The sequence below is a fragment of the Botryllus schlosseri genome, chromosome 12, assembly GCF_051294905.1.
Source record: "Botryllus schlosseri isolate E-star chromosome 12, Bs_hap1, whole genome shotgun sequence".
NCBI lineage: Eukaryota > Metazoa > Chordata > Ascidiacea > Stolidobranchia > Styelidae > Botryllus > Botryllus schlosseri.
The window spans coordinates 2,501,450-2,528,235 of record NC_137247.1 but is presented as its reverse complement, the minus strand read 5'-3'; the positions used below and the strand labels follow the sequence as shown (position 1 = coordinate 2,528,235).

The window sequence follows — 26,786 nt, the reverse complement described above, 5'->3', positions numbered from 1 at the left end:
TGACAAATAAGCGTTGCCTTTGAAATATGTGCTGCAGTAGTTTGTATGTGGCTATCACTTGCTGGTTAAATTAAGTGTGCCTGACTACCGATTGTGACGTACATTAGTTTTGACTAGGCTGATGGAGGTCCAGGTCGGTGCGGACAAGTTTGAGCGAAAGAAATCGAGAGTAGTAAGAAAATCATCGTTTGAGAAAGTTCCCAAAGGCTTTTTCTCGGTGATACAGAACGTGACTGTGGAATTCTGCCTCATTGATCATAGATCTGTGACGCTGAAGTGCATTGGAAATCATACGGTGGAGCAAATCAAGACGCAGGCTCTGGTAAGTAGAAACCTAGTCGATGAAGCACTAGGGCTGGGCCAAAATGCGAGCCTAAATTCTATTCCAAGTCGAATATTGAGCTTCTGGTCGAGTATTCGTGTACTCAAACATGGGCATTGGACAACTAAAGAATTTACAGCTTTTCCAAATTGGATTCGAATTAGAATTGAAGCTATACACACTTTTTCCAAATTAAACTAGAATGAGAATTGTAAGTACAGAGTTATTTACAAATTATATTAAAATTAGAATTGCTGAATTCGCGAAAACTTGGACATCGAACCAAGTGCAGTTCATATCAGTTCATTCACTTTCATGGTCATTGCCATGGTCAGATCGTGGGCTTCCAACCACTTCAAAGGGCTTTCAACCCAGGGATATCTAGAAGTTTCTAGATATCCCTGTTCCAACCACTGTTAAACAGACCAAAACATCTTTAACTAAGGCTACATCGTTGTGCAGCCATTTTACGGTCGGCGGCCATCATCATCAGAAAACCCATTCCGTACCAATGATCTGTATCTACTTGCTATAACTGTAGGACCGACGACGATTTAGTTAGAGGGTTCCAGCCACTCCATATCGCATACGTCGATTACCGGGTGCAAATCGTCCGTAGTCACATACTACATGTTTTCCTAAAGTATTTAAACAATAATGGCATAATTACACAACAAGCCGACAGCTACGGAATCATAGTAAGCCTAAAAATATTGATCAGGTGTAAATGACAATTTTAGTCGACTACCACAAACAACAACCATAACTAGGAAAGCTACGTTTTCCACATCGCTTTTGAGAAACCTCTGAAAATAAATGTTGAATAATTGTTGATATATGCTACATTTCTGCAGGAAAAGTTGTACGACACTTACCCGAACCTGAGCGAAACTTGCGATTTCTTTTTGATGTACGAGTTGGACGGCTGCGTCTATGAAATATGTGATCTTCAGCAAACGTTTCAGACTTTAAGAGTTGTCTCGATATGGTTGAAATCGGGCGTAAAGGGATCGTTGATACTTCACCCTGTCAGGTAAAATATTTGTGTATCAATCTTATCATCTTCATGTAGCCTACCGGCCTTTAATCAGTTTGACGTTAGGTAACTCATCTACGTTATGAGATCTACTACCAACCACATTAGGTTAGTAATCTTTAATTTGACCATAACCTGTATGTTTGTATCCTGAATCCTTTCCACAGATCGAACCTCTCTCCCTTTGTCTCCCTGAAACGCAGTACGAATCACAAGCCGCCAATATTTGAATACTGAATACTATTCTGCGCCCGAGATTGCCAAACTGAATGTTTTGACTTTCTTATCGATGTTTAGTCTTACTTGATGGTGTATGGCGGACATATCGCTTAATACTCCTGCACAAACAGCATTGTCAATGCGTTTGGCTTGTACTGCTGAGTATGTAACAACACTATTTATCATAAGTATTCTATACCGCAGACCATCTCAGTAGTATAGTTACTAGTATGATATTATGCGCCGTTTCGAGTATACTGGGATGCGCAGACGAGCGAATATATTATCCGTAAATCCCGAACCTACTGCTATATTCGAGTCCGATATTTCAAGATCAAATCTATCACCTTGGTATTCTCTGGCGATTATTTTGTCAGATTCTCCGTCTTTTTGTTTCTAGAGATGCCACGTCCGAAGAATACCAATTCAACAAAACCCTGGGATACTTGATGGGAGTGTCGTGGGCTAGCTACCAAGGCATTTCAAACGACGAACTGCACATGACCAGGCGAAAACTTACCAATGTCAGGCGGCAAGCTGTCGCCAGCAGAGACCCACTCACTTACGCAATGGAACCGTATTTAGAAGCTTGTATTCTGCCTCCAAGTTTGTTGGATAAGATGCAGGAAGGGAGGTATAGATTCAAGTGCAACAATCCATAGTTGTACCATTCTGTGATTATTCCTTTTATCTGTAGGTTTATTGTGAATATCTACGCTCCTAATAAGAGCAGTACCAAGATTCCTGTGCATATGGATGACTGTCCGGCTGCCGTGTTAAGAGTCTATTTCGAAAGGTATTGTTGATATGCAATATTCTTTTCAATTCTCTACTGGTAGCTGACGATTACCCCTAACGAGTGTCAGCCGAAAATATACGAGTTATGTCAATACGAATATACTATTCGATCGTATATTGAAGTTCTGTACCTCCGAAAAGTTCTTCTTATTAAGATACGTGACTGATTATTTTCCTTCATAGTAATACGTTTCGTTGACAAGTATGTCAAACACTATAAAATACTTTTAAGTACCATCAAGTAGGCCTTGCGTACTTGCGTTACTTATTTCAAGTGGTTATGATTTTTAGACTACTTCCATGCGTGGTCAGCAACGAAGTACTTCTACTTTTCGAAGTACTCCAAGTAGCTTTTTATTACTTGCATTATATGCTAAAGTGGTTATGATTTTGGACTATTTTTACTTGTATTCAACAGTTTTTCAGTTTCTTAAACGAAAGTAGGCCTATAGCAGGCGTCACAAACAGGGGTCGTATTTCGCGGCTCGCGACCTGATTTGAGATTTCGGAACAACGCTTAGTAAAGCATTTTGAAATGCTGAAATTGATTTCAGTTTGAATATATTATAGTTGTTCTTCAAATGAAGTTTTTCTCCTCTCTCCAACATCACTATTCCTTACTATAGCTGATGCGACTTCGGCGATGGTAATAACATTCCCTGGAGGATGAATTAGCTGATATGAATGGGCGTATTGCCTTGAAGTGCAATGACCCAGACACTGTCAAGTCCGAGACACTTAAAAACGACTTGCGGCTTCCCAACGAGATCAAGCCTTATGAGGAGATCGTTTTTGTTTTTGTACCGTGTCTAGCTAACCCCAATATCGATTCTTTAGTCGCTGAAAAGTGTTGTCATGTAACGGGCGCAGCTCTTAGTTCAAAATATAATCAAAGTGATAATCATGATATTTTTTTTCTGTTTTTCTATTTTTTTTAAATAAAATACTATTTCGTTTGTGATAACTATGCCCGTTTTCCATGTTATAGAGCACAGCGTTGTACTGGGGAAAAGTTTTAAAAACGTGATTGGTAAACTGTGTGGCGTGTTTTATCTCGTTAGTGAATTCATGCGGTCCGCGGCCTACACGAAAATGGAAAAGCGGCTCGCGACCCGTTTTGAGTTGGCGACCCCTGGTCTAGAATAATACTTCATTTTCTACTTACATGGAAATCATTAATTGTACTTGAGTAGATATTTACGACGGTGATTCTATTTCTACTTGACTACCGACCATGACTACTTTATCCACCTCTGTTCCACATCTACTTGAAGAGTTTTATAATTAAAACTACTTACTTTTCACAATTTGGATTTTGAATAAAGCATAAACAAGTTTTGAGAGAATTTTACATCATTTTCATGAGTGAAGTTTCTTTTATCATAATTTTTCTAATCAAATGTCACAGACTGACGCCCGCTTTGAGAACGGCATTCGATATCCCGGAGGACTATGATTACACCAATTACGTCATGAAAGTTTGTGGCTGCGACGACTACATCTGGGGCAATTACAGGATCATAGACTTTCTGTACATACGAGAGTGTCTGTCACGAGTAAGTTTTCACATGTGTTACTGCGGTTTGTTTTAATGACTTATACAGACTTGAACTAACTACCAATCTAATTAGCCCGCAAGATTACCGGACCACAATCCGACATATCGACCTTGCCTACCGACACATGTAGCATTCATCTTTGTCGCTTCCTTTTATGTTATCCTTTCTTAGATACAATGTGCAACTATGCATGCCTCTTATTTACATGCTCAGGCCAAGGTAGGTGTCTGATTAAAAGACTATACTCCAAGTCGTTCCGGCACCCTCCTATCTTTTCATTATGCCGCAATCTTGTGGTGTATTGATTTGATAAAAATTTCAATGAATGATGATGATAGTTGACTGTTTTTGACTAGTTCTAGTTCTAGTGCCGTATTTGAAAAGTGAACAATTGTAATTGTAGTTCTAGTTCTAGTTCCGCACTGTAAAAATATTGGTTGGCGAACGACCAAAAAAACATGTGTCGTCGATTGTCGAGAATCGTGATACCGGTGTTCTGTTGTGTGATGTACTTGAAGATACCGGTGTAAACCAGAACCATCTTTACGAACAGTAGCCAGGGAGTGAGTTCGAGGGTAGAAAACCCTTCCATTTCAAACTTGTACTGATGTTCATCTGTAAAGCGGATCCGATTCCGACAAAATAAGAATTGATGAGTTGCTTCGGAATTGAATATAGTTAGTTAGGTGCGGATTTCAAGGTCCTTATTTCCAGTTATAGTTCTAGTTACGAATTTTAGAAATCCATTAGTTTGCACAAGTTTGGACTGATGTCTCGACCGATAATAATCATTCAGTCTCAAAAATTCACCCGGTATTGTTCTACACTCTACAGTATATACCTCTACTACATCTTCTTGTCAGGATAAAGAGGCAACCCTCGCTCTGTGCGCCCCGTTGAAGGAGTCAGACGACGTGGTCCTGTCAGAATACGACCCCGGACATCTCGTGGACGAATCTACCGGTGTGACGGAGGAACATCAACAACTTACGATACTGAACAAAAATCACAACGAGATCGTCGCCTTTTCTCTGTGGGACATGAAACGCAACTTTCAACTTAAAGTTTTAGGTCAGTGACGCGATAAATAAAATTTCAGGTAAAAGGGCAGACTTCATCAATTATGAATAATACGCAGCAGACTTGGACAACTGTATAATTCTAGACTAATTAGAGCGAAATAACTGAAATCCAATTCTGTTGAAATGTTTCTATGCTCTGGTTTTAATTCAATCTAATTTATGGCCCTCCTGAAAATGGTACAGGAAAACTGTACAGTGCGAAACGAGCCACGCTTGGTATGGTACGTTTGCTAACAGGTTTATGAGGATAGACTCTGATTTGATATGAACTGAGCTTAATTTTTGTTGTATTGCATTCCAATTAGTAATTTAGTTCAATTTCCGAGTTTTTGCGAATTCGGAAACTCTAATTCTAATCTCATTTGAAAAACAAACGCCTAGTTTTCTATAATTCTAATTGTAATTCAATTTGTAAATACTGAACATTTTCAAGTTTTCCAACGCTGATCCGAGTCTCATTAATGTTGAATTTGCAGAGATGGTCAAACTAGTCAGCATTGCTATACTGAAGCAGAGATATAATTAATGCCGTTAATTTCTACTCAATACCAAGTTTGTTTGTTTTGGGAGTATTCATGGTGTTTGTCGACTACTATGGTCATTTACACCAGGCCGATATTCTTCTTATTTTCCTTAACTGCCGACTTGTAGCACGGCCCACCTCTAGGCTTTTTGCAAGACACCGCTGACGCGGATGAGGTGGCGAGGAGGAGCCTATAGGTAAACCTCCAACACTTAGGTATCGGACTCAATACCAAGTAGAAGTAGCGGTCTCTAGGAAAGTCCAAAGCGGTGGTGAAAATGAATGGATTAAAAAGTCATCAACTAAGCACTTTCAACGAAACTGGATTTAGTCGGACGTGTCGTGTCGATAGTTTTTGTAGTAAATGGACATGCGCTCCAAATCAGAATTTCTCATACGATGCAGTCGATATGTTGTGCAGGGCTTGATTACCTGGAGATGGACGACGGTTTCGAAGAACCCGACGAAGCCTACGTGGAAGCTTGCTTGTACCACGGGCAATTTCAACTCGCCCCGCCTGTACGCACCGAGGCCATTCCGTTTTCAACATCATTAAGGTATGGAATCACTGCTTTACATTCTTAGCGAAGAGGGTGCGTTTTTCCACTCGTATACCACCCCAGATATGCAGGTGTGAATATACACCCATGGCATACGAAGCCAGAACCTGCCTCAGACTTATACCGCGGTATAAATCGAGAACCACATTTTAATTCAAATTATGTATGCACATTAAGGCTGTTCTAAAACAATTTTTTCTTTCAAATTTCACTGGCTACGTGATGAAATTATTATGTTGGTTAAAACAACGCTCCACACCAAATTGGTCTCAATTCCAACCAATAGAAGCGAGAATCTCTCAGTAGAATGTTTTAAAATTATTCTTTAAAAAGAAATTAAAAAAAAAGTTCAAATTTTCTGCCGACCCCATAGAGAGAGAAAGAGAATGCACACGAAATTTGGCTCAATTCCAACCAGTAGAAGCGAAGTTATTGCAGTACAAAAATTTGGGTTTGACTAGAATAGTATTTACGATGGCTTACATTATTTAATATAAATCATGGATTTAGAAATTTTGATACTGCAATAACCTCGCTTCTAGTGATTGGCATTGGGCCGAATTTGGTGTGCATCATCTCTACTGACAGCCTAACAATTTTATGCAGTAGACAGAAAAATTTGAAATAGTTATTTTTTATTTTTTATATAATAAATTCAAAACTTTCTACTGCAAGAATCTCGCTTCTACTGGTTGGAATTGAGCCAAATTTGGTGTGCAGCGTTGTTTTAGCCAACCTAACAATTTTATCATATAGCCAGTAAAAAGTTTTTTCTTGGACATCCCTACATACATATAGGAACGTAGGAAGGTATGCAGATGCACGTAGGCAGTATAGGATTTATGACCGCGATACGATTCTGAGTTAGGTTCTGTTTTGGTGTGTGAATACGCACTCTTTTCGCTACGAGCGATACTCCGACCACCTCTGGATATTCCATAACAGTGCTTCTTGATTGGGGCGCACACGAACCCCAGGGGTTTGCTGAGCCAGTCTATGGGTCAATCTCAGGGTCAAGACACACACCCGACTCATACAGTAGACATCAAACTTATTTCCAGTAAATAGATATTATTAGGGCAACTTTTTGCCACTTTTGCCACTTTTTTTACAACGTCTGGCAGCTTCCCAAATACTAAGAAGTTATTGCAACTTTTTTGCAACTTTACTCTATTTTTCGTGCAACTTTTTGCAGCTTTTTCGATTCTTCATGAAAGTTTTATGCAAGCATTTTCGATTTTTCATGCAACCAACATTTCACTGGAAATATTTGGCACTATATGTAAATGGATCGCTTGGTTGTTTCATTGTTGTTAAAATTTGAGGTCCTTTCACATTCAGACTATAGGCCGCCGAAAATTATATTTTCACTGGGTCAGTTATTTTCAGGCTATTGATATTGATGAAGTCGCCAACACTGTGTTTTGCTACGATACCTTGAATACGGATCGATTCGAGTGTCTCATACCCTCATAATATCTAGGAACTTTTCCATAAATGCAACTTTTTAGTGCAACTTTTGTGAAAAATAAGTGCAACTTTCCACGGATTTGACTGCAACAAAAACTTGCCCTAGTCATTATCATCTTTCTGTTTTATGTGAAAATCATGTTCTTATAGTTTTGCTCTTTTAACACTGCTGTTGATGCACAACTCATTCTCGGCACCAGTTTTCTATAGCAATGCATTAAATGTGTAACGTGGTGTAATGCATGCTTGATGATTAACGTAAGGGTTCGCCAAGATAGTAAATTTTAATAACTAGGCAGCGATATTTTCCAAAGTGTTAAAACCTGTTCAGATGGCAAACGTGGAAGAAATTCGACATCCAGATCCGGGACTTGCCGAAAGAAGCTCGTATAAACGTCAACGTAATCGGCGTTTATCGCTCAAAAGCCGCCAAAGTCAAAACCGGCGTGAAGGTTGCCAAAGACGGAGAATTCCACGTCATTCTGCGTTGGGGCAACATACAACTGCTGAATCACAGGTCGGCATTGAAACACTGGACAATTTTTCATATTTTACAAATTAAATTAGAATTAGAAGTACTGAATTCTCAAAAACTCGGAATGTAATTACATCCCGAATTAGACATAAACAAAAACAAAATCAAGTTAACTTCGTTTCAAATCAGAGCTCATGCTCATAAGCAGGAGGGTGAAAATTGCCTGTGCACCAGAATTTGATGATTTCGCACTATGCAGTTCTCCTGTAGCATTTCCAGGAAAACCAGAAATTAAATTAGTATTAAAATTAGAGCATAGTAGCATTTTATAGATTATAGTATCGTAATTTCGCTAATTTAGTCTATTATTCAACTGGAATATTCAAGCTGTCCAGATCGGGACTGTTTATGTACAAACTTTTTTTATTTTAATTTTCTACTATCTTCATTAGAACACGCGCGGTGTAAAGCTCACCCTTGACTCATCCACTTAAGCTTGATACTGAGCAATCAAAGGCCATAAATTCTGCCATTGGCAGACATCTGTTAGATAATCCCGCTTGTGCGAATAAATATCGAGACGACCGATTTCGCGTCGTCGGATGGAACCGTTCAGACTATCATTTGTGTGCCTTGGAGTCGACTTTTATCAAAATAAACCAGCCAAGGCCGTGTCAAGAAAAGGAGTTCGTGTACCATCTAAAATAGTACATTGAACGCTCTCTTATTCGAAATTTCATGCTGGTGACGTCATATTTTGTAATACGATTGTTGATGTGCAATGTTATTCCCAATTGTCTAGTAGTTGCTGACCATTACCTGACGAGTGCCAGCCGAAAATATTCGGGTTCGTTTCAATATGAATATTCTATTCAATTGCATATTGAAGTTCTGCGCCTCCAAGGAGCTCTTCAAATTCTCAACTAGTTGCTGACGATTACCCCTGATGAGTGTCAACCGAGAATATTCGGGTTTATTTCTTGAATAATTAGTCAATTGTACATAGGATAGAGGAAATGCAATAATGCGTCACTAGTGGAGTGTTTCCGATATACATCATCCCATTCAGGTCGGTTCTGCTCACCGGTCGTCAGGTATTTATGATGTGGCCGATGCCTGACAATGACGACGTGTCCTTTGAGACCTTCACAGCAACTACAGCGCCGAATGAAAGCGAGAAAACCAAATCCAAGATCACCAAACTGCACATCGATGTGAGCAATTTGTCGCATTCCCACTGTGTAATATATAGGACCGGGTACTGTGAGTCAATTTCAATTGATGCTCGATTTCGAATAACCCAGCCCTGTAATATGCGGGATGATATACCCTTGCATATATGTACTGTACAGTGTAGCCTACAATGTTATATTACAACAGGGTATATTCTGATGTACCGGAAACGCTCTGTCTCAAGTACGTTAGTAAATAAAAAAGCGACGCTTTTCTCTCTTGTCAGCTTGACACATACATGCATCCGGTCGTGTTTCCGAGCGGCGACGTGGACTCTGCTACATCGGATGAGGAGGAACCGGCCGTTGAACCGATTCATGGCAGCCCGGAATGGAAATTGCTGGAGGAGATCTTGAAGCAAGACAGACTGGATGAAATTGACTCGAAAAGCAAGGACCTGCTTTTTAAATACAAGTAGGTGAAGCGAGTATGGTCTATATGAGATGTATTGTATGATATAATAGTCGCACTGTTGTAACGAAGTGCTTCTACTTCGTACAATTGAATAATATATTCATTTTGAAATAAACCCAAATATTTTATATATATAGGCTGCGACTCGTTGGAGGTATTCTCCACCAACTATAGTCGAGAATTGAAAGGAACTTCGTATACCAACAGTCCAAATTATTTCGAAATCTCCACTCGTTGCTGACGATTATCCAAGGCCATGCTGGTACATTTGTACAAATTACCTATCTATATTTAGTTGACGGTCAACTACCGTAACTGCCGATTTTTAGTAATTCTAGTTCTAGTCGCGTATATTGAAAAGTGAGTAGTTCTATTTCGTTACAGTTTCGCATTAGAAAGAAATATTTTGCGAACAACTGTAAAATCGTGTCGTCGTTTGGCGTGTATCGTAACACCGGTGCTATGTTGTGCGATGTTCGTGCAGTAAATGCTAGCTCAGAGTCATGACTGCTAACAGTGGCGTATAGCAAGGGGTCGAGACCTCTCCCATTTCAAACTTGTAATGATATTTGTGTGGGAAGCCGATCCGATTCCGATAATAATAAAAAATAATCAGTTGCTTTGGTGTTAAATTTAGTTAGTTGTGTTTTAGTTCGTTACGGGTTTTGAAAGGTCGTTAGTTTTAGTTTTAGTTGTCGTTGTTTGTGGTATCCATGGTGTTTGTCGACTATAATGGTCATTTGCACCAGGCCGATGATCCTTATTTTTGATTCCGTAGCTGCCGGCTTGTAGCACGGCCCACTTCCAGGCTTTTAAGTCACCGCTTACGCGGATGATATGGCGAAGAGGATCCTAGATAAACTTCCAACACTTAGGTAGGACTTCGGAAATCGACCTCGGTCGGACTCGAACCAAAAACCCATTGGTGTTGCAGCTGTTGATTATATCACTACGTTATATCGCCACACTTTACTTCTAGTTCCAGTTGCGAATTACGAAAATCCAGTAGTTTGCTCAAGTTTTCACAAGGTTTCATTCCAATATGGATATATTATCAAATTGTTTATTGTTATGCAGCTGCAGAGTATATTCAAAAACTTTAATACAAATTTCAAGTCACGATCCTAATTCAGGAAATACTGCAGAACCAGACCAAACGCCCTGCCGAAACTGCTTATGTCCGTTGAGCCCGCGAAGCGAGAAAGCATGTCCAGAATGAGGCGTCTGCTGATGTCGTGGCCGCAAATATCTGTCGAGGTGAGAATATTGAGGCAGGATGTAAGCTACAAGAGCAGTATGTCCGTGACGAAGTACTTTTGCTTTTTCGGAGTACCCAAATAGAATTTGTCTACCTGCATTTCTTCCCCGAGTGGTTATGTATTAGACCAGTTCTACTACACAGGTTTTGATGCAAAAATACCCACCCAAAGGGCCAGAACCTTACTCCGAATTGTATCGCAGTCATAAATCCTACGTGCCCACCCGTATATCAGGGGCGTTGCACGGGTGGAAATACACATTCTTTCCGCTAAGCGTGCATCTTTCACATAGTAACGGAATATATTTTCGATGATTATGCCTATATTTGTATACTCTGCGTGTTAATTGTGATGATCAGGTATTTCCGAAATTATAGTCACCTTCGTTAGATTAACTGCAAACGTTCTTAGACCCCTCGACGACATCTGCTTACTAGAGGTGTTCAATGACTTTTTGTCTCAAATTGCTCTGGCTACTTGATATAACTGTTATGTTACCGTACCTAATTAAAGGCTGCACACCAAATTCGCTCCAATTTCAGCCAGTAGCCACATTGCTACCAGAGAAAACAGTTTTTTTTATTATATAAAAATGAATTTTAAAATATTCCAAAATTTCTGTTCACCCCTCGCCAAATTTGGCTCAATTCCAACCTGTGGAAGCGGAGTTATTGCAGTCGAAAAATTTGGATTTGTGTAAACTAGTATTTACAGTGACCAGGTTACTATTTTATTGTTATTATCCACTTGAAATAGTTTTTACATGTCTTGGAAATTGCAACAGTCGTAATTGAGTGTCAATTTATGGCGCTACTTCTACTTCTTCTAGAGCAGCAACACTGACCGCACTCTGATCGAAATATATGTCTACTCAAGTTCACGTAAATCGTTTTCAGGTCGCCTTGGAGCTGTTGGATTCACAATTTGTAGATGAACACATCAGAGCCTTTGGCACCAACGCGCTGAAGACTCTCTCGAATAAAAAGCTTTTGGCTTACCTTCTACAACTTACACAGGTGTGGTTGCATTTAAAACAAATGCTTGTTTAAAACAATTTGTGTAAAACATGTTTTAAACAAAGGCCTTTAAAAAATTGTTTTTCTTTAAGTTGTAAAATGATGCCATAATTGTGTAAATACTTTCCAAAAAACATGTTGTATGAGCCTATGGACAATTACCACCCGATGTAGGCGACGTATACGATATCGGATGGTTGGAAACCTCAAAATAGTCCGTTCAACAGCTATAGTACAGATATTTCGTAAAAGGAGCCATATATTTACCCTATCTATTCAAATGTCAATGTCAATCTACTATGGTGTCACAATTGAATATTCGTGACGTCATGACTTAAAAAACAAACCAATAAAAACAGGTATGCTTTAAATTGATTTTTGTTTTGAATACAACCCTATGCACAGGTATGGACTTTTCTAGCTTCATTTCGACCCAATATAGTGGATATACCATTTGTAGAGAGTCTTGATAGCGTAATGGTGAAGCGTCCGGCTTCTTGATCGGTAGGTCGTGGGTTCGATTCAACATGAATATAGTATTCAATTTTATATTGAAGTTCTGTATCTCAAAATTGCTCTTCAAATTCCAATTCGAGTCTAATTTGGAACAAAACTGTGCACTGTGCAGGTATAATTCTAATTCAAGTCTAATTCTGAAAAGCTGAACATTTCCTAGTTGTCCGATTCTTCTTGATAGGCCCTGAAATTCGAGCCGTACCACGACAGCCCCCTGGCGCGTTTCCTGCTCATGCGAAGCTTGAAAAGCAAGAGGATCGGCCATTACTTTTTCTGGTTTCTGAAATCGGAGATGGAGAACCCGCACGTCAGCCAGCGGTGCTTCGTGCTGTTGGAAGCGTATCTGAGGGGTTGCGGGAGAGACATGATTCAGAAGTTGGATCATCAGACGGCCGCCGTGAATTGCTTGAAAACGGTCTCGAATAAAGTAAGACACACTTCTGTTCAAACGTGGACAGCTACATAATTCAAGTTTTATAATTAGACTTTTTACAGCGAAATGACGGTGATTTTTTTCTAATCTAATTAAAGAAATGTTTTTATGCTCTTTACTTCAATTTCTGGTTGTCCTGGAAATGCTAAAGGTCTATTGTATAGTGCGTAACGAGCCTAGTTTGCTGTACAGACATTTACCTGTGACCAAGGGCTGTTCAAAAACAACTTTTTTCCCAGATTCCAGTGATTCACTGATTAAATTGTCAGGTTACCCTAAAGACGCTGCACACCAAATTTGGTTCAATTCTAACAAGTATAAGCCGCCGCAGAGCCAATTAAATGTATTAATTTATTATGAAAAATTAAGAACAAATTCAAATTTTTCTGTCAACCCCATGAAATTGTTGAGTTGTCTTCAAAAACGATACAAAACAAATTCGACTCGATTCCAACCCGTAGAAGCGGGGTTATTATAGTCTTTCAATAGTAATTCTGAGATTACCCACCGTCAATGCTAGTTTTGCCAATTCAGAACTTTCAACTGCTATAACTTCACTGCTACAAGTTGGAATTGAGTCAAATTTGTTTTGCATCGTTGTTGAAGACGAGTTTCAACAATTTCATGGGGTTGAAAGAAGAATCTGAATTTTTTTAAAACTTTTTTCATAATAAATTTAAAAAATTCAATTGGCTCTGCGTCGGCTTATACTTGTTAGAATTGAATCAAATTTGTTGTGCAGCGTTTGTTAGGGTAACCTGACAATTTAATCAGTGATCCACATGAATCTGAAAAAAAAGTTATTTTTCAACACCCCTGCTACACCGTCTGCTGATCCCGCGCTCTCCCCCCCAACGCAAATTTCTAAAACCAAAGTTTAACGCATATCGCGACAGGTAATGTCAAAAATGAAAGCCGGTCTCAGCAGTAACAAAATGGCCGAGTTACTTCGCGAGGAACTGCGGCTCACTCACTTTCCCGAGTGCTTCCAAGCGCCCTACGACCCGAAGGTGACTCTGGGAGCGTTGAAAATCGAGAAGGCCAAAGTCATGGACTCGAAAAAGAAACCGCTTTGGCTGGAGTTCGACAATTACGACGACACCGTCATATCACCACAGGACAGATCTGTCAAGTATGAATTGCACGCTGTGTCCATCATACTTCGACAGCTAGATAATTCTAGTAGGCTAGTCTAATAAGACTAATTGGAGCATGTCCACATTCAAGTCGAAATTCGATCAATTTCTACGAAACGAATGTTAGTCCGCCCTCAAGATTACCGGACCACGACCAGACCTTTCGATCTCGCCTTCCGTGACATGCCCCCTCATTTTGTCACTTGCTTTATTCTATATCATCTTCTTTTACGTTTCATTCAGTGTGCATGCCTCCTCTTTACATCGCCTATGCCAAGGTGGGTGTCTGATGTTAAATACTACTCCAAGTCGTTTCGACACCTTCCTCTCTTTTCATTGTATCGCAATTTTTGTGGTGCATTGAACTGATAAAAATTGCTAATAAAACCGAACCGAAATGCCAGGTAATCTATTTCGAATAATTCTTGAAATGTTTCTATGCTCTAATTTTCATTCTAATCTAATTTCTGGTTTTCCTGTAAATGACTACCGGAGAACGGTATAATGCCAAACGAGCCAAGCTGGCTGAGCAGACATTTCTTATTCTCGTGCTTATGCGAACGGACGAGGATTTGATACCAACGGAACTTTATTTAATGTCCAGTTTTTCGCAAATTCAGTAATTATAATTCTACTCAAATTTGAAAAAAAAAACTTTGTAGCTGTAATGGTAATTCCAATATAATTAGGAAAAGCTGAAAATTTTCTAGTCGTTCAAGTCTGGTATCCATATGCAGAAGTGGTCTAGTTTCTAATTACTAATTTATAAAGTACTTTTCATTGTACTTCCATTGTCTGCTTCCAATTGAACTAATTTTGAGATGTCTTGGCAATCGCAACATCCGCTTGCAATGTAGTAGGAATTTATGGCATTAATTCTACTTCAGTAGGAACCCTGACTATTTTACCACATCTATTGATACCACTTTGATCAAATGGATTGGTAATGGACATTCAGGCCGGTTATCGGGTGATTTTCCAATCCGATTTTCGTTGTTATAGTGTTACAGATCCCTGAATAATCTCAGCGATAGATAATAAACGACTGCATAAGCGTTAGACAGATATATAATGGCTGGGAATACTGTATCTTGCTTGGCAAAATAATATCGACGAGTTCATTTGCTCTCTTATTCCAGAATTATGTTCAAGCAAGGGGATGACCTTCGTCAGGATATGTTAACTCTGCAAATGCTCTCCCTCATGAACCAACTCTGGCAGGAAGAAGGCTTGGACCTCTATTTACTGCCTTACGGATGCATTAGTACTGGTAATTTGCATGTTATTGGACATGGTTGAAAAAATACCATATTAACTTTATTGTGATGTGGAACTGGCATTGTTTTTCTTTCTGATACGTATTTGAGCTTTCCATGTCTTTCACATTGTTTTGGCGTCGAAATGTGTGATACTCAAATACCCTATACGCTGTACTAATATAGTTAAGTTTTAGTATGCGGTCGTTGCCCCGAATATTTCAATGACTTCTTTACCTCTGAATCAAAAGCGCACAAGTACAACACACGCGCGTCCACGTCGTCCAAATATCATATGATCGACCGAAAAGATCATCGCTCCATCAAATATGCCGGACCTGATGTGTGGAACAGTATCCCGCCGGCCATCCGACAGTCGACGAGCATGTCCACATTCAAGTCGAAATACAAGCAATTACTACTAAATAAATACAGTCCATCCTCAAGATTACCGTACCACGACTGACCTATCCATGACATGCCGCCCTATTTCTTGTCGCTTTCTTTTTCTATACTATCTTCTTTACTTTCATTCAGTGTGCATGCCTCCTCTTTACATCGCTTAGGCCAAGGTGGGTGTCAGATTCCATAGACAACCTAGTCGCTTCGACATCTTCCTTTCTTTCATTGTATCGCATTTTTTGTGGTGTATTGAACTGATAAAATTGCTAATAAACCAATGATGAAGTGACTTAAACACGAAAATTGTTCCATTTTCAATCCAGGTCTCGTAAACGGCTTGATTCAAGTGGTCGTGAACGCCAGAACTGTGGCCTCGATTCAGAAGGAATTCGGCGGCCTCATCCGTGGTTCGTTCAAAGACGAGGTGTTGAAGAAATGGCTTGAAGACAAAAACCCGAACCAGTCGCATCTCCAAGACGCCATCAACAAGTTCATGCTGTCGTGCGCGGGATACTGCGTCGCCACGTACGTCTTGGGTGGGTTGCAAAAGACATCAGCTTGCGATCTAAATAGAATTGTCCGCACTCTTAGGGAAAATAGATATCCACACTGTGAAGGTAGTACACGAAAGCAGAACATACTCCAGAATTATACTGCGGTATAAATCAAACAAAACGGTGTACTCTAAAAGGTGCTTGACTAAGCACCAGGGCTGGTGTGAACGTCAGGTTCACGTTCGCGTTCTGTGTGTGAACCTCACAAATTGAGAGGTTCACGTTCACAAACGAACCTTGGTAGGTTCTGCACTGTGAACCTTTTTCATATATTACAATTTTCACTTCACTATCACATCTTTGGTTTAAATTTATTGCATTTCAACTGCGGGCCACTCTATGCATGGCGCTGACAGCATGAAAAAATCAACACTTAACGAGCCTGCACCTTGACAATCTCAAAAATTTTACTTGCTTTGTTACAAGAGTTTGTTCGAAATATCCAGCTTCCCGTCTTTAAATATTCAGTGACTCTCTGCTGTGAGGGTGACCCGCAATCACGCGACATCAAGAGCGAAATACTACGTGTTGGAGGTTTATCTAGGCTCCTCCTCGCCACCTCATCCACGAAGCGGTGTCTTACAAAAGCCTAGAAGTGGGCCGTGCTACACGTCGGCAGTTACGTTTTCAAATATAGAGAACATCGGCCTGGTGTAAATGTCGAATTGTCCATTAGGGCTCTTCAAAAATGACCTTTTTTCTCAAATCGTACTGGCTACTTGATAAAATTGTTAGGTTACCTAATTTAAGCCTACACACCAAATTTGGTTCAATTCCAACCAGTAGCCGCATTGCTACAGGAGAAGAAAGTTTCTATTTATTATATAAAAATAAATAGCAAAAAATTTAAAATTCTGTTCACCACATGAAAGTGTTAGGTTGTCTATAGAAACGATGTTCACCAAATTTGGTTCAATTCCAACCAGTGGAAGCGGAGTTATTGCCGTCGAAAATTTTGAATTTGAATATAATAGTATTTACGGTGGGCACCACTATAATAAATAATTAAAGAATTATATTCAGTATTGTGGCATTATGTTGCCCGAGTCGTCGCTAGGTATCGTGTACATTAATATAGGATTATAGGCAATCCCTTCACTGAAATGTAGGGTGGGAATTAGCAATATGACGTCACGTGACGTCATGAGGTTCACGTTCGGGTTCACACAGAACCTTTCAAAAAAGGTTCGCGTTCACACCAACCTGAACCTTTCCGAAGTTCACACCATCCCTGCACGAATTGAGCACGAAGTAACGTAGGCACAAAGGGACGTTGGAAAGTATGTATAGTATACGCATGACGCAGACACGTAGAATTTATAACAATGCCTCAAACCAGGAATCGTGCGCCGGATTCGAACCTTTCGATCACTCGCGGGCCGGACTAGCCGAATGATTCCAAAATGTTACCTCCAAATCCATATACCCTAGTTTTTCATTTGTATACTTTATTATCAAGCCTATGTACATAATAGCATATTACATTACATTGCGAATTACAGAGGATCTTATTCTAGCAACACATATGTTCGCAAACAACAAAATTGTCGAAAATACGACGATTGGCCGGTTGAATTCAGTTATAAACCGCTAAGCAGTGACTCTACATCGACGATATTAGTTGGCATATTTTATGCTTCCTTTGTTTTAGTCGTAATGTGGCGTTAACCTTCGAAGTTTAGCGGATCTAAGAGGCAATTGATGCGATAATCCGAATGCGTACCGATTTCAGGCATCGGCGATCGCCACAACGACAACATCATGGTGACCACTTCTGGAAATCTGTTTCACATCGATTTCGGCCATTTCCTGGGCAACACGAAGCGTTTCTACGGAATCCAGCGCGAGAGGGTGCCTTTCGTGTTGACCCCGGATTTTGTCTACGTCATGGGGACCGAGCAGGGGGCCATGTTTCAGAAGTTTAAGGTGAGCAAACCGGGTTTCTGGATGCGACTTACAATTTAACTACATCGACTTATAAATAACAATCCACGGACTTCTCAGGATTCGTGCGTTCACGCGTTCTTGATAATTCGCCGCCACGCGGCGCTATTCATCAACTTGTTCCACATGATGAAGTCGACCGGAATCCCAGAGCTGACGTCCGTTCGTGATATTCATTACTTGAAGAAGGTGAGCTCATTTAAGGGCGGAGATAATAAAGTTGGATTAGCTATAAAGTCGATTATCGCGTTCGTCAGGATTAATCAACCCAGGATTAAGGAAACCGGTTGATCGCAGCACATAAACTTCTCATAATCTCACATTAATCTCATAATTTAACAAACTATAGACAACTAGTTATCTATAAAACTGCGTACAATGCGTAGCAGAGCGCTTTCAATATTGTACAATCCCTTTCTTATTTGTACCGTACTAATCGGACACGACTTTCATTTCGCGATGATGATAATTCTACATATTACAGTGGCAGTATCGTTATCAGCAGGCTGCTGTTTCATCCAACAAATTGAAAACTGACAGCCTATAACGCGTTTTCGCATTATGATGCAACAGATAACGCCATTTGATTGAAAACTCGGGACATCTTGACTAACCATCGCGCGTAACCTTTAGCAACTTGATGCGTCGCGACTCGCGATTAGCTGTATTTAATCACACGATTAGCATTCTTGCGGATCAGCTCACTTTATTATCTCCGCCTAAATTGCGTCCCGATTAGCAGTTTTTAATCACATGATTAGCATTCTCCCGGATCAGCAAACTTTATTATCTCTGCCCTGAGACTTTGGTCATCAACATTTTTAGCTTAGGGGTCCGGCAAAATATCAAAACAAGTTTGGCGTCATAACAGTATGCAAGAGGTGTAAAGTTCAAACATGGACATTTATGCTACCTTGAAGAATACAATGCGGGTTCTATATAACATTAAATATAATTTCGTATTATACGACGGTGCCTACGTCATTGCACTTTGTGACATTGCTGTAGGTCGATCACGAATTAATAGATACAGCATTTCCAATACCGTACCCAGCTTTCTAATACACATTTCGTATGCTACGTTATATAGGACTACGACCAATCGAGGCTTCATGACTGACTCAGTAGGGGTGTTCAAAAATGACTTTTTTTCTTAAATGCTACTGGCTACTTGATAAAATTGTTACGTTACCTAATTCGAGCCTGCACACCAAATTTGGTTCAATTCCGACCTGTAGGTGCATTGTTACAGGAGAAAAAAGTTCCTTATTCATTATAAAAAAATGAATAATAAAAATCTCTCCCTATAAAATTGTTCGGTTGTCTATAGAAACGGTGCTCACAAATTTGGCTCAATTCCAACCAGCGGAAGCAGAGTTACTGATGTCAAAAAATTTGGATTTGAATAAAATAGTATTTACGGTGGGCACAACTATATTAAATAACTAAAGAATTGGTCACCGTAAATACTATTTTATTCAAATCCAAAATTTTGTGACGGCAATAACTCCGCTTCAAGTGGTTGGAATTTAGCCAAATTTGGTGAGCATCGTTTCTATAGACAATCAAACAATTTTATGGGGTGAACAGAAATTTTGAAATTTTCATGATTCATTTTTTTATAATAAATAAAAAATCTTCTTCTTCTGTAGCAATACGGCTACTGGTTGGAATTGAACCAAATATGGTGTGCAGGCTTGGATTAGGTAACCTAACAATATTATCAAGTAGCCAGTAAATTTTGAGAAAAAAATTATTTTTGAACACCCCTCTATTACTCAGTTGAAATACTATGCAGAGTGGAAGCCCTATTAATGGTAACAGCCGACATAGTGATTCAGTACGCTAAAACCTGTGTGCTAATTTATCAGGTTTTGATTTTGTCGAAAAGCGAGCAGGAGGCGAGAAGCCATTTCCTGGACGAGATCAGCGGCGTGCTGAAGAAAAGCTGGACCGTGCAAGTGAACTGGTTGATGCACGCTATCATGCATGCCGGGAATTGAATCGTCGCCAGTGGGCGTGTAGCCACAGAGTGGAATTGACCGACTTTGCGTTCGTGAATGGAGTCGAAGTAATCTGTACAGTACGCATACAAAGAGTCCGACCGATTATCGGCGACATTACTTTTTCAAAGGAATATCGGCATTTGCCATTAGAGGTAAAAACTACCCGCAATTTTCGTGACTTCACAACATGGTATAGTAGGAAGTCGAATAACTATATCTGCGAATGCTGAACTGGGAATATTGATCTATTTCTAATAGCTTACAGGCGCACAGATGCATTCTTTCTAGTATATTTCATGTCTCAGCGCAATGGCTGTAATGGTGTTCCGATAAATGCGGTGGAGTTTTGAAAATTCGCCTTTAGTTAGTCTTAGGGTTGCGTTTAAAACAAACTTTGTTTAACATGTTTTCAATAGTGTTTTTAAAAAATGCCCTTTTAATAAAATTGTGTTATTTCAAAGTTGTATAATTATACCATAAGTATGTAAATACTTCTGAGAAAGCATGTGGTATGAGTTGCTGACGATTTTAACTCGATATAGTCGACGTATACGATATCCAATGGTTGGAACCCTCGAAGCCGTCGTCGGTTCAATCATTAGTACGGAATGTTATGATGATGATGACTGCCGACCGTAAAATTGCTGCATAACGATTTAGTCCTGGTTAAAGATATATTCTGGTCCGTTTAAGACAGTGGTCGGAAGCCTTTCACGTCAAAGGAGCCATATTTACCATATTTTTTCAATGGTAATGTCAACCCACTGTGACGCCACAATCAAAGATTCGTGACGTCATGTTTTCACATGTTTGTTCAAATTCATTTTTTGTTTTAAATGCAACCCTAGTTAGACTCCATATCTTTTGATTATCGACGCGATATATCGGGGTTATCGGTGAAGGTGCAAGCTGTAGGTGGTATTATCGGTATCGGCTGAAAATTGCAATGTCGGTCGGGTTCTACTGCACGCCGTGGTTCGTAAGATAAAAGTATATAATTCATGTTTTAAATTCACGTTTTTTTTAAGAATTTGTACAGTTTCCAAGACGAGATTTGTTATGCAGCGATTGTGGGATTAAGATTGTCGGTTTGAGAAAAGACGAGAAGTTACATGATACAGCGCGAGAATTACAATAAAAATGCGGAGGCGGTCAGTAACGCAGAACTTCAAGTAGCTTGGTGGCGAGATAACGTACATACTACTTACATGCATAAAAGTAATTTGAACCGCGTTACAAGTCGGCAGATAAGGAATCATAATTAAGATTCGGCCCCGAGTAACACCATGATCACTAAACAAAAACAGAAGCCGCCCAAATCACCTTCTTTAACTTCACCGCGTCTCATGTCACGATAGGGCACGACACCGATGTCATTACGCATTGAAGTTACACTTAGCGAAATGTGATAATAAAGGCTTGTATTACAATTGCGCTCAAGGCCGCGTGCGTTTACTGAAGTCTGGTACGGTTCATTCATTGAGGTTATACATGGGGATGAGCACAATGATTTGATGATTACTATTAATTGCGATGATTTAAGTAGTGAGTGACGATTTTTAGAGTACTGAAATTACACATCCTTTTGCACGTAGAGTTAAACAATTAAATAGTATATTCGTATTGAAATGAACCCGACTATTTTCGGCTGACACTCGTCAGGGGTAATCGTCAGCAACTAGTGGAGATTTGGAAAGAACATTGTATGGCAGTGGTCGGGAACCTATGGCTCGCGAGCCATATATGGCTCTTTTGGGCATAAGATATGGCTCCTTGCGAAATTTTAATTTTTGTGCTCAATTTATCAATATTGCAGCAACTTGTTAATAAATCTTCCGCCTGTATCACAATGCAGTTTTCCAATAGGCATTGGTGAGAAATGACCTGCAGTGGAAGTGACACTCACAATTACAATTTCAAATTACAAACAACGCCATAGCTATCCACGTTCTTGATTTATAACGTATAACTTTGTAGCCACTGTTAGAATGTAGGCGTGTGCTGGCGCAACGTTGTGTTACCGCTGAATACTCTGAGAATTGAGAAGTCGAATCGGAATCAGTACGAAAATCACATTTGATTGATATCAGTTATTATATATTATATGATAGTTACGATGAATTGCGTTATCACAAAATGCCTGGCCTAGCCCGGCCGTGCCTGACCTATGCCTCATCTCTCTTTTCACGCTTTATTTTCAAACAATAAATAGGCAAGTCGCGTGATTTTGATAGTAAAGATGCACAAAATCTAGTGCACAAAGGTGAGGCGCTGCCTCACTTGCCTCCCCTGACCCCACGTAACTGACGCATCACACATTACAGTGGGTATGCAACATGCATGCATACTACTGTGTAGTGACCATGTTCGGCTCCGCCTATATGTATGTCATCATGGGTCCTCGCATTTAGGAATAGCATCAAGATGAAATTACGATCTCGTATAACTAGCGAAAGTCTGAAATTTTGTATGAAGCTTAACCTCACAAATTATCAATCAGACTACCAAGCAGGGTTGTAACCAAGTCACAAGGCTACGAGTCACAAGTAATTCTCACTTTTATGGTTTTGACTCGAGTCAAGTCGAGTCATTTCAATTCACCACCGAGTCAAGTCCGAGTCCAAGTCATCGAGCAGAGGTTCGAGTCCGAGTCATGGTATTATGACTCGAGTCCGAGTCCAAGTCATTGTGTTGACTGTTCAGTTTCCAGTTAAAATCTTGTCAAACCCACTCTTATACTCTGTTCGGTGATATCGAATGGTTCGCATTGATAATATACTAATTTTCTTCACTTATAACAGTTTCTGGTCGCATTTTCAAGTACCAGCACCAATAGACGTAATCCCAATAGGGTGGTTACTTTACTGTACTTCGAAATTACAATGAAATGTCGGACTTAGCCGGCTAAGTCCCGAGTCATATGACTTGGTTCGAGTCATGCGGAATGACTCGAGTCCAAGTCGAGTCAATGCAAAGATTGACTCGAGTCGAGTCATTTCCGTATTTTGAGAAAATGACTCGAGTTAAGTCGAGTCATCAAAAAATCGTGACTCGAGTCGAGTCATGACTCGAGTCATTACAACCCTGCTACCAAGCCATCAGGAATACCATGCAACACCAAAAGCCGCATAAACTGTAAAAAGCGTGTAAAAAGTAGATTCATAATTTTACTGTTGTCTGCGTCTGTTGGAAATCCATTTGTTAATTGTTTTAAGCTTCGAAAAATAATATATATGCCTCTCAGTGCAATACAATTAAAAATATATAACTTGCAAACGATCTATGTAACTCACGTTTCGCATACTCATTACTCAAATAAGGCAACCAGCATGATTAATACGAGTTTTTACTGAGAAAATACGATGCAAACGACGAAACCCATGTAGTGATTTCGAATTTGCGCTATGATGACGTCATGGTTTTTCAATTGTGACGTAGTATTTAATTGACATGTATGGCCCTTGGAGAGTTAAAATGGAAAATAGAGGGTCAATTTGGCCCTTTGAACCAAAAAGGTTCCCGACCACTGTTGTATAGTAACCATCGTATCACAAAATATAACGTCACCAGAACTTGGAGTTATCAACGAGATTTATAGTTTCCGTACTTTTTCCAAACACGGAATCCTTGAAACCTCGATTAATCGTATCACAACACACAAAACATGTTGTACAAGGCTACGCAAACCAGACCTGGACAACTAGGTAATTCTAGTTATCTAATTAGACAAATTGGAGCGAATGTCGGTTATTTAATTCTACTCTAATTTATAAATGTTTCTTTCTGTTTCTTCAAATCTAATTTTTGGTTTTCCTGAATGTAATACAGGAGAATTGTAGAGTGCGAAACTAGCCAAGCTTGTTGCTGAACAGACATTTCCCATTCTCGTGCTCATGACAAGAACTCTGACTTGATACGAATTGGACTTGATTCGATTTCCATGTTTTCGCGAATCCAGTAATTCTAATTCTAATCTAATTTGTAAAAAAAGAGTATGTAGCTATACTTCTATTTCTAATTCTTGGGTACTTTGGAAAAATGTGTGGCTATAATTAATAATTATCTAATCTAATTTGGAAGCATTGAAAATTTTATAGTTGTCCAACACTGACGCAGACTATGTGGAAATGGTATTCCGTGAAGTCAACATCGATACACACATCATTGTCGCTAGTGCAAACTATCTTTAATATATGGTTTAAGTAAAACTGACAATATTTACTATGTGGTCGCAGGTTTGAATTGTCCACGTCAGACGTGGTGAAATCGGTTAAACACTGCAGTCACGACCAATGTTCCCTCTAATTTTTCACGAGTGTGCGCAACTACGCCAACTCACTGCGCAGGCCCTTGGACAACAGTGCGCAACCAGGCCCCCCATAGGGTGATAAACCTAACTTCTGGGGGGCTTCGCCCCCCAGACCCCCCCTCATGCTACTAGCTTTACACCGCTACTAATCATCTATATCTGGTCTTCGTTTAGTGGGCGTTACGACTAAACGCGCGAAGCGCGAAAATTTTCTATAATTAATGATCAAATCTGGACATAAGTCAGTTTGATTCCACTGCGACGATATGGTGACATACTATGGATTACTAGAAGACAGGCATATACGCACGAAAACGCACTTGAAATCAATATATGCGATCGATGTAGGCCTATCGCGTTAAAACACTGATGTGGCGTCTTAACACCGGCGATGCACTCATTACTATCAAGACATACAGTCAGATATAACGATACTAATATTCAAGTCTGATTGAAGCAAGAACAAGATGAGCGTATGGCCTTATCGACAGAAGATACCCGTTCAAACGAATCAAATAAAATCACAAATTTGTGCTGCTGAGAAGCCGATCTAATGCAGCGCCCTACAGTGCAGTTGCTGCATATCCCGATCAACGTCTGCAAAGGGATGGATTTTTTCAACAATATTGGTGCTTGTACTTGCATATTCTGCATATTATCCTATATCACCATACGTGATCAGATTCGCCTGATGGAAGTGATGACTACCAAAATTCGCGGCATGCAATTGTACAGTAAATCTTACACAATATGCATGCCCCGCGGAGAAGACTATTCGTTAGTTTCTCGCAGTTAACTTCGAGCTAGCCCATTGTTATTTATAACTTTGTTAAACCATGTTATTTCGCCATTCCCACAAAGGATTGCGCTATTGATATGATATCAGTAACGCTCACGCGTACGATACCATAGTAAAAGAAAAATCTCTTTCATGAGTTGTCGCACACGATTGCAAATTTTCATTGCTTCGCGGAGCGCAATATTTTCGGGCCGCACTTGTAGGCTACCTCGGTTTCAGACTTCAGCGATAGCACTATTTACCCTTGGCAATGTTCCCTCTCATTTTTCTCGAGTCTGAGCGCCTGCGCGGTGCCTTGGACAAGAGTGCGCAACGATTAAAAAAAAAAGTCATCACTTCGGATTTTTTGTGCGCAGCCTAGATTTTCTGTGCGCAGAGACCGTTTCAGCACTGCGCATTTGCGCACGTGCGCAGCTTAGAGGGAACATTGGTCACGACACCAATGGACGTGTCTTCAATTCCCGGTTCTGACAAACTTCTACGTGTCGGAGGTTTCTCTGGGTTCCTCATCGCTGACCTCAGTACTACGGTAGTGCTTTAAAATGCCCAGACTGCAAGGGAGCCGTGCTGCAAGTCAGCAGCAGAGACCACGATGGGGACGCATGGGAGCGAGAGAGACTGAAATTGATAGGGAGCAAGAATGAAAAGTCATCCCCAAAAGAATAGGAAGTCAAAGAAAAGGACGTTACAATAAAATCGTGTCGTGGCGCACACGGCCCGAAAAAGGCGATAAGCGCCACTGTGCTGTGACAATAATAATATTAATAATACTCTTATGACGTGGAAATGAATGACACTCGAATCACATGGATACTTGATTCTGCTCAGCCCGAATAGTTATACCACAGTGTCCTATATGGTCTGGACACATGCAAATCTCCCGGCTCGGTGAAATTGGTCTACGTCACACTTTCCATTTGGCTAATGGCAATTTGACGGTAATTTTTGACCGGCTTGCCGAGCATTAAATTTTGGAAAACGGGTATCAGTCGAAAGCTACCGCGGTACTGATTGCAAAAATATAAATTATATTCTGCTCGTGGTCCTGGAACCCCCCAAAATCAGCCTCGAATGTTGAATTGTAACGGAGTTTGGTAATGTGACGCAACCAGCTGAGGAGCTGAGCTGAGCAGCTAAGGAGAAAGTGTGCACGAGAGTGAGAGTGTGAATGCTCAATCGGTTGCGCAGCAATGGCCAATACGCTTGCGGTTTGCACTGCTTCTCACCTGCTCCCTGACGGCATGGTTGCGTCACAATACCAAACTTCGGTACAATGAAAAATTCGAGGCTGATTTTGAGGGGTTCCAGGACAACGAGCAGAATAAAATTTATATGTTCGAAATCAGTACCGAAGTAGTTTTCGATTGATACCCGTTTCATCAAATTTCGCGCTCGGCAAGCCGGTCAAAAATTACCGTCAAATTGCCCTTAGCCAAATGGAAAGTGTGACGTAGACCAATTTCAC

General features: G+C 40.1%; 2 protein-coding genes across 2 annotated transcripts in view; both read left to right on the top strand.

The window, feature by feature from the left end:
- LOC145451512 (phosphatidylinositol 4,5-bisphosphate 3-kinase catalytic subunit gamma isoform-like) lies at nucleotides 1-21,261 on the top strand. The gene is made up of 19 exons (XM_080329723.1): nucleotides 1-322; nucleotides 1,177-1,355; nucleotides 1,978-2,211; nucleotides 2,275-2,373; nucleotides 3,784-3,931; nucleotides 4,798-5,005; nucleotides 5,961-6,096; nucleotides 7,901-8,086; nucleotides 9,114-9,258; nucleotides 9,504-9,691; nucleotides 10,825-10,948; nucleotides 11,847-11,966; nucleotides 12,664-12,909; nucleotides 13,812-14,047; nucleotides 15,191-15,321; nucleotides 16,033-16,245; nucleotides 17,996-18,189; nucleotides 18,268-18,396; nucleotides 20,079-21,261. Exons 1-19 carry the CDS (start codon nucleotides 122-124, stop codon nucleotides 20,208-20,210), a joined length of 3,249 nt encoding a protein of 1,082 aa, XP_080185849.1. The 5' UTR covers nucleotides 1-121; the 3' UTR covers nucleotides 20,211-21,261.
- The window catches only part of LOC145451535 (uncharacterized), an 84,119-nt gene continuing 72,376 nt past the window's right edge, over nucleotides 15,044-26,786 (top strand). The window contains exon 1 of the mRNA XM_080329750.1: nucleotides 15,044-15,054. The gene's annotated coding sequence lies outside the window, so the exon portion shown is untranslated. The remainder of the gene's footprint in view (nucleotides 15,055-26,786) is intronic.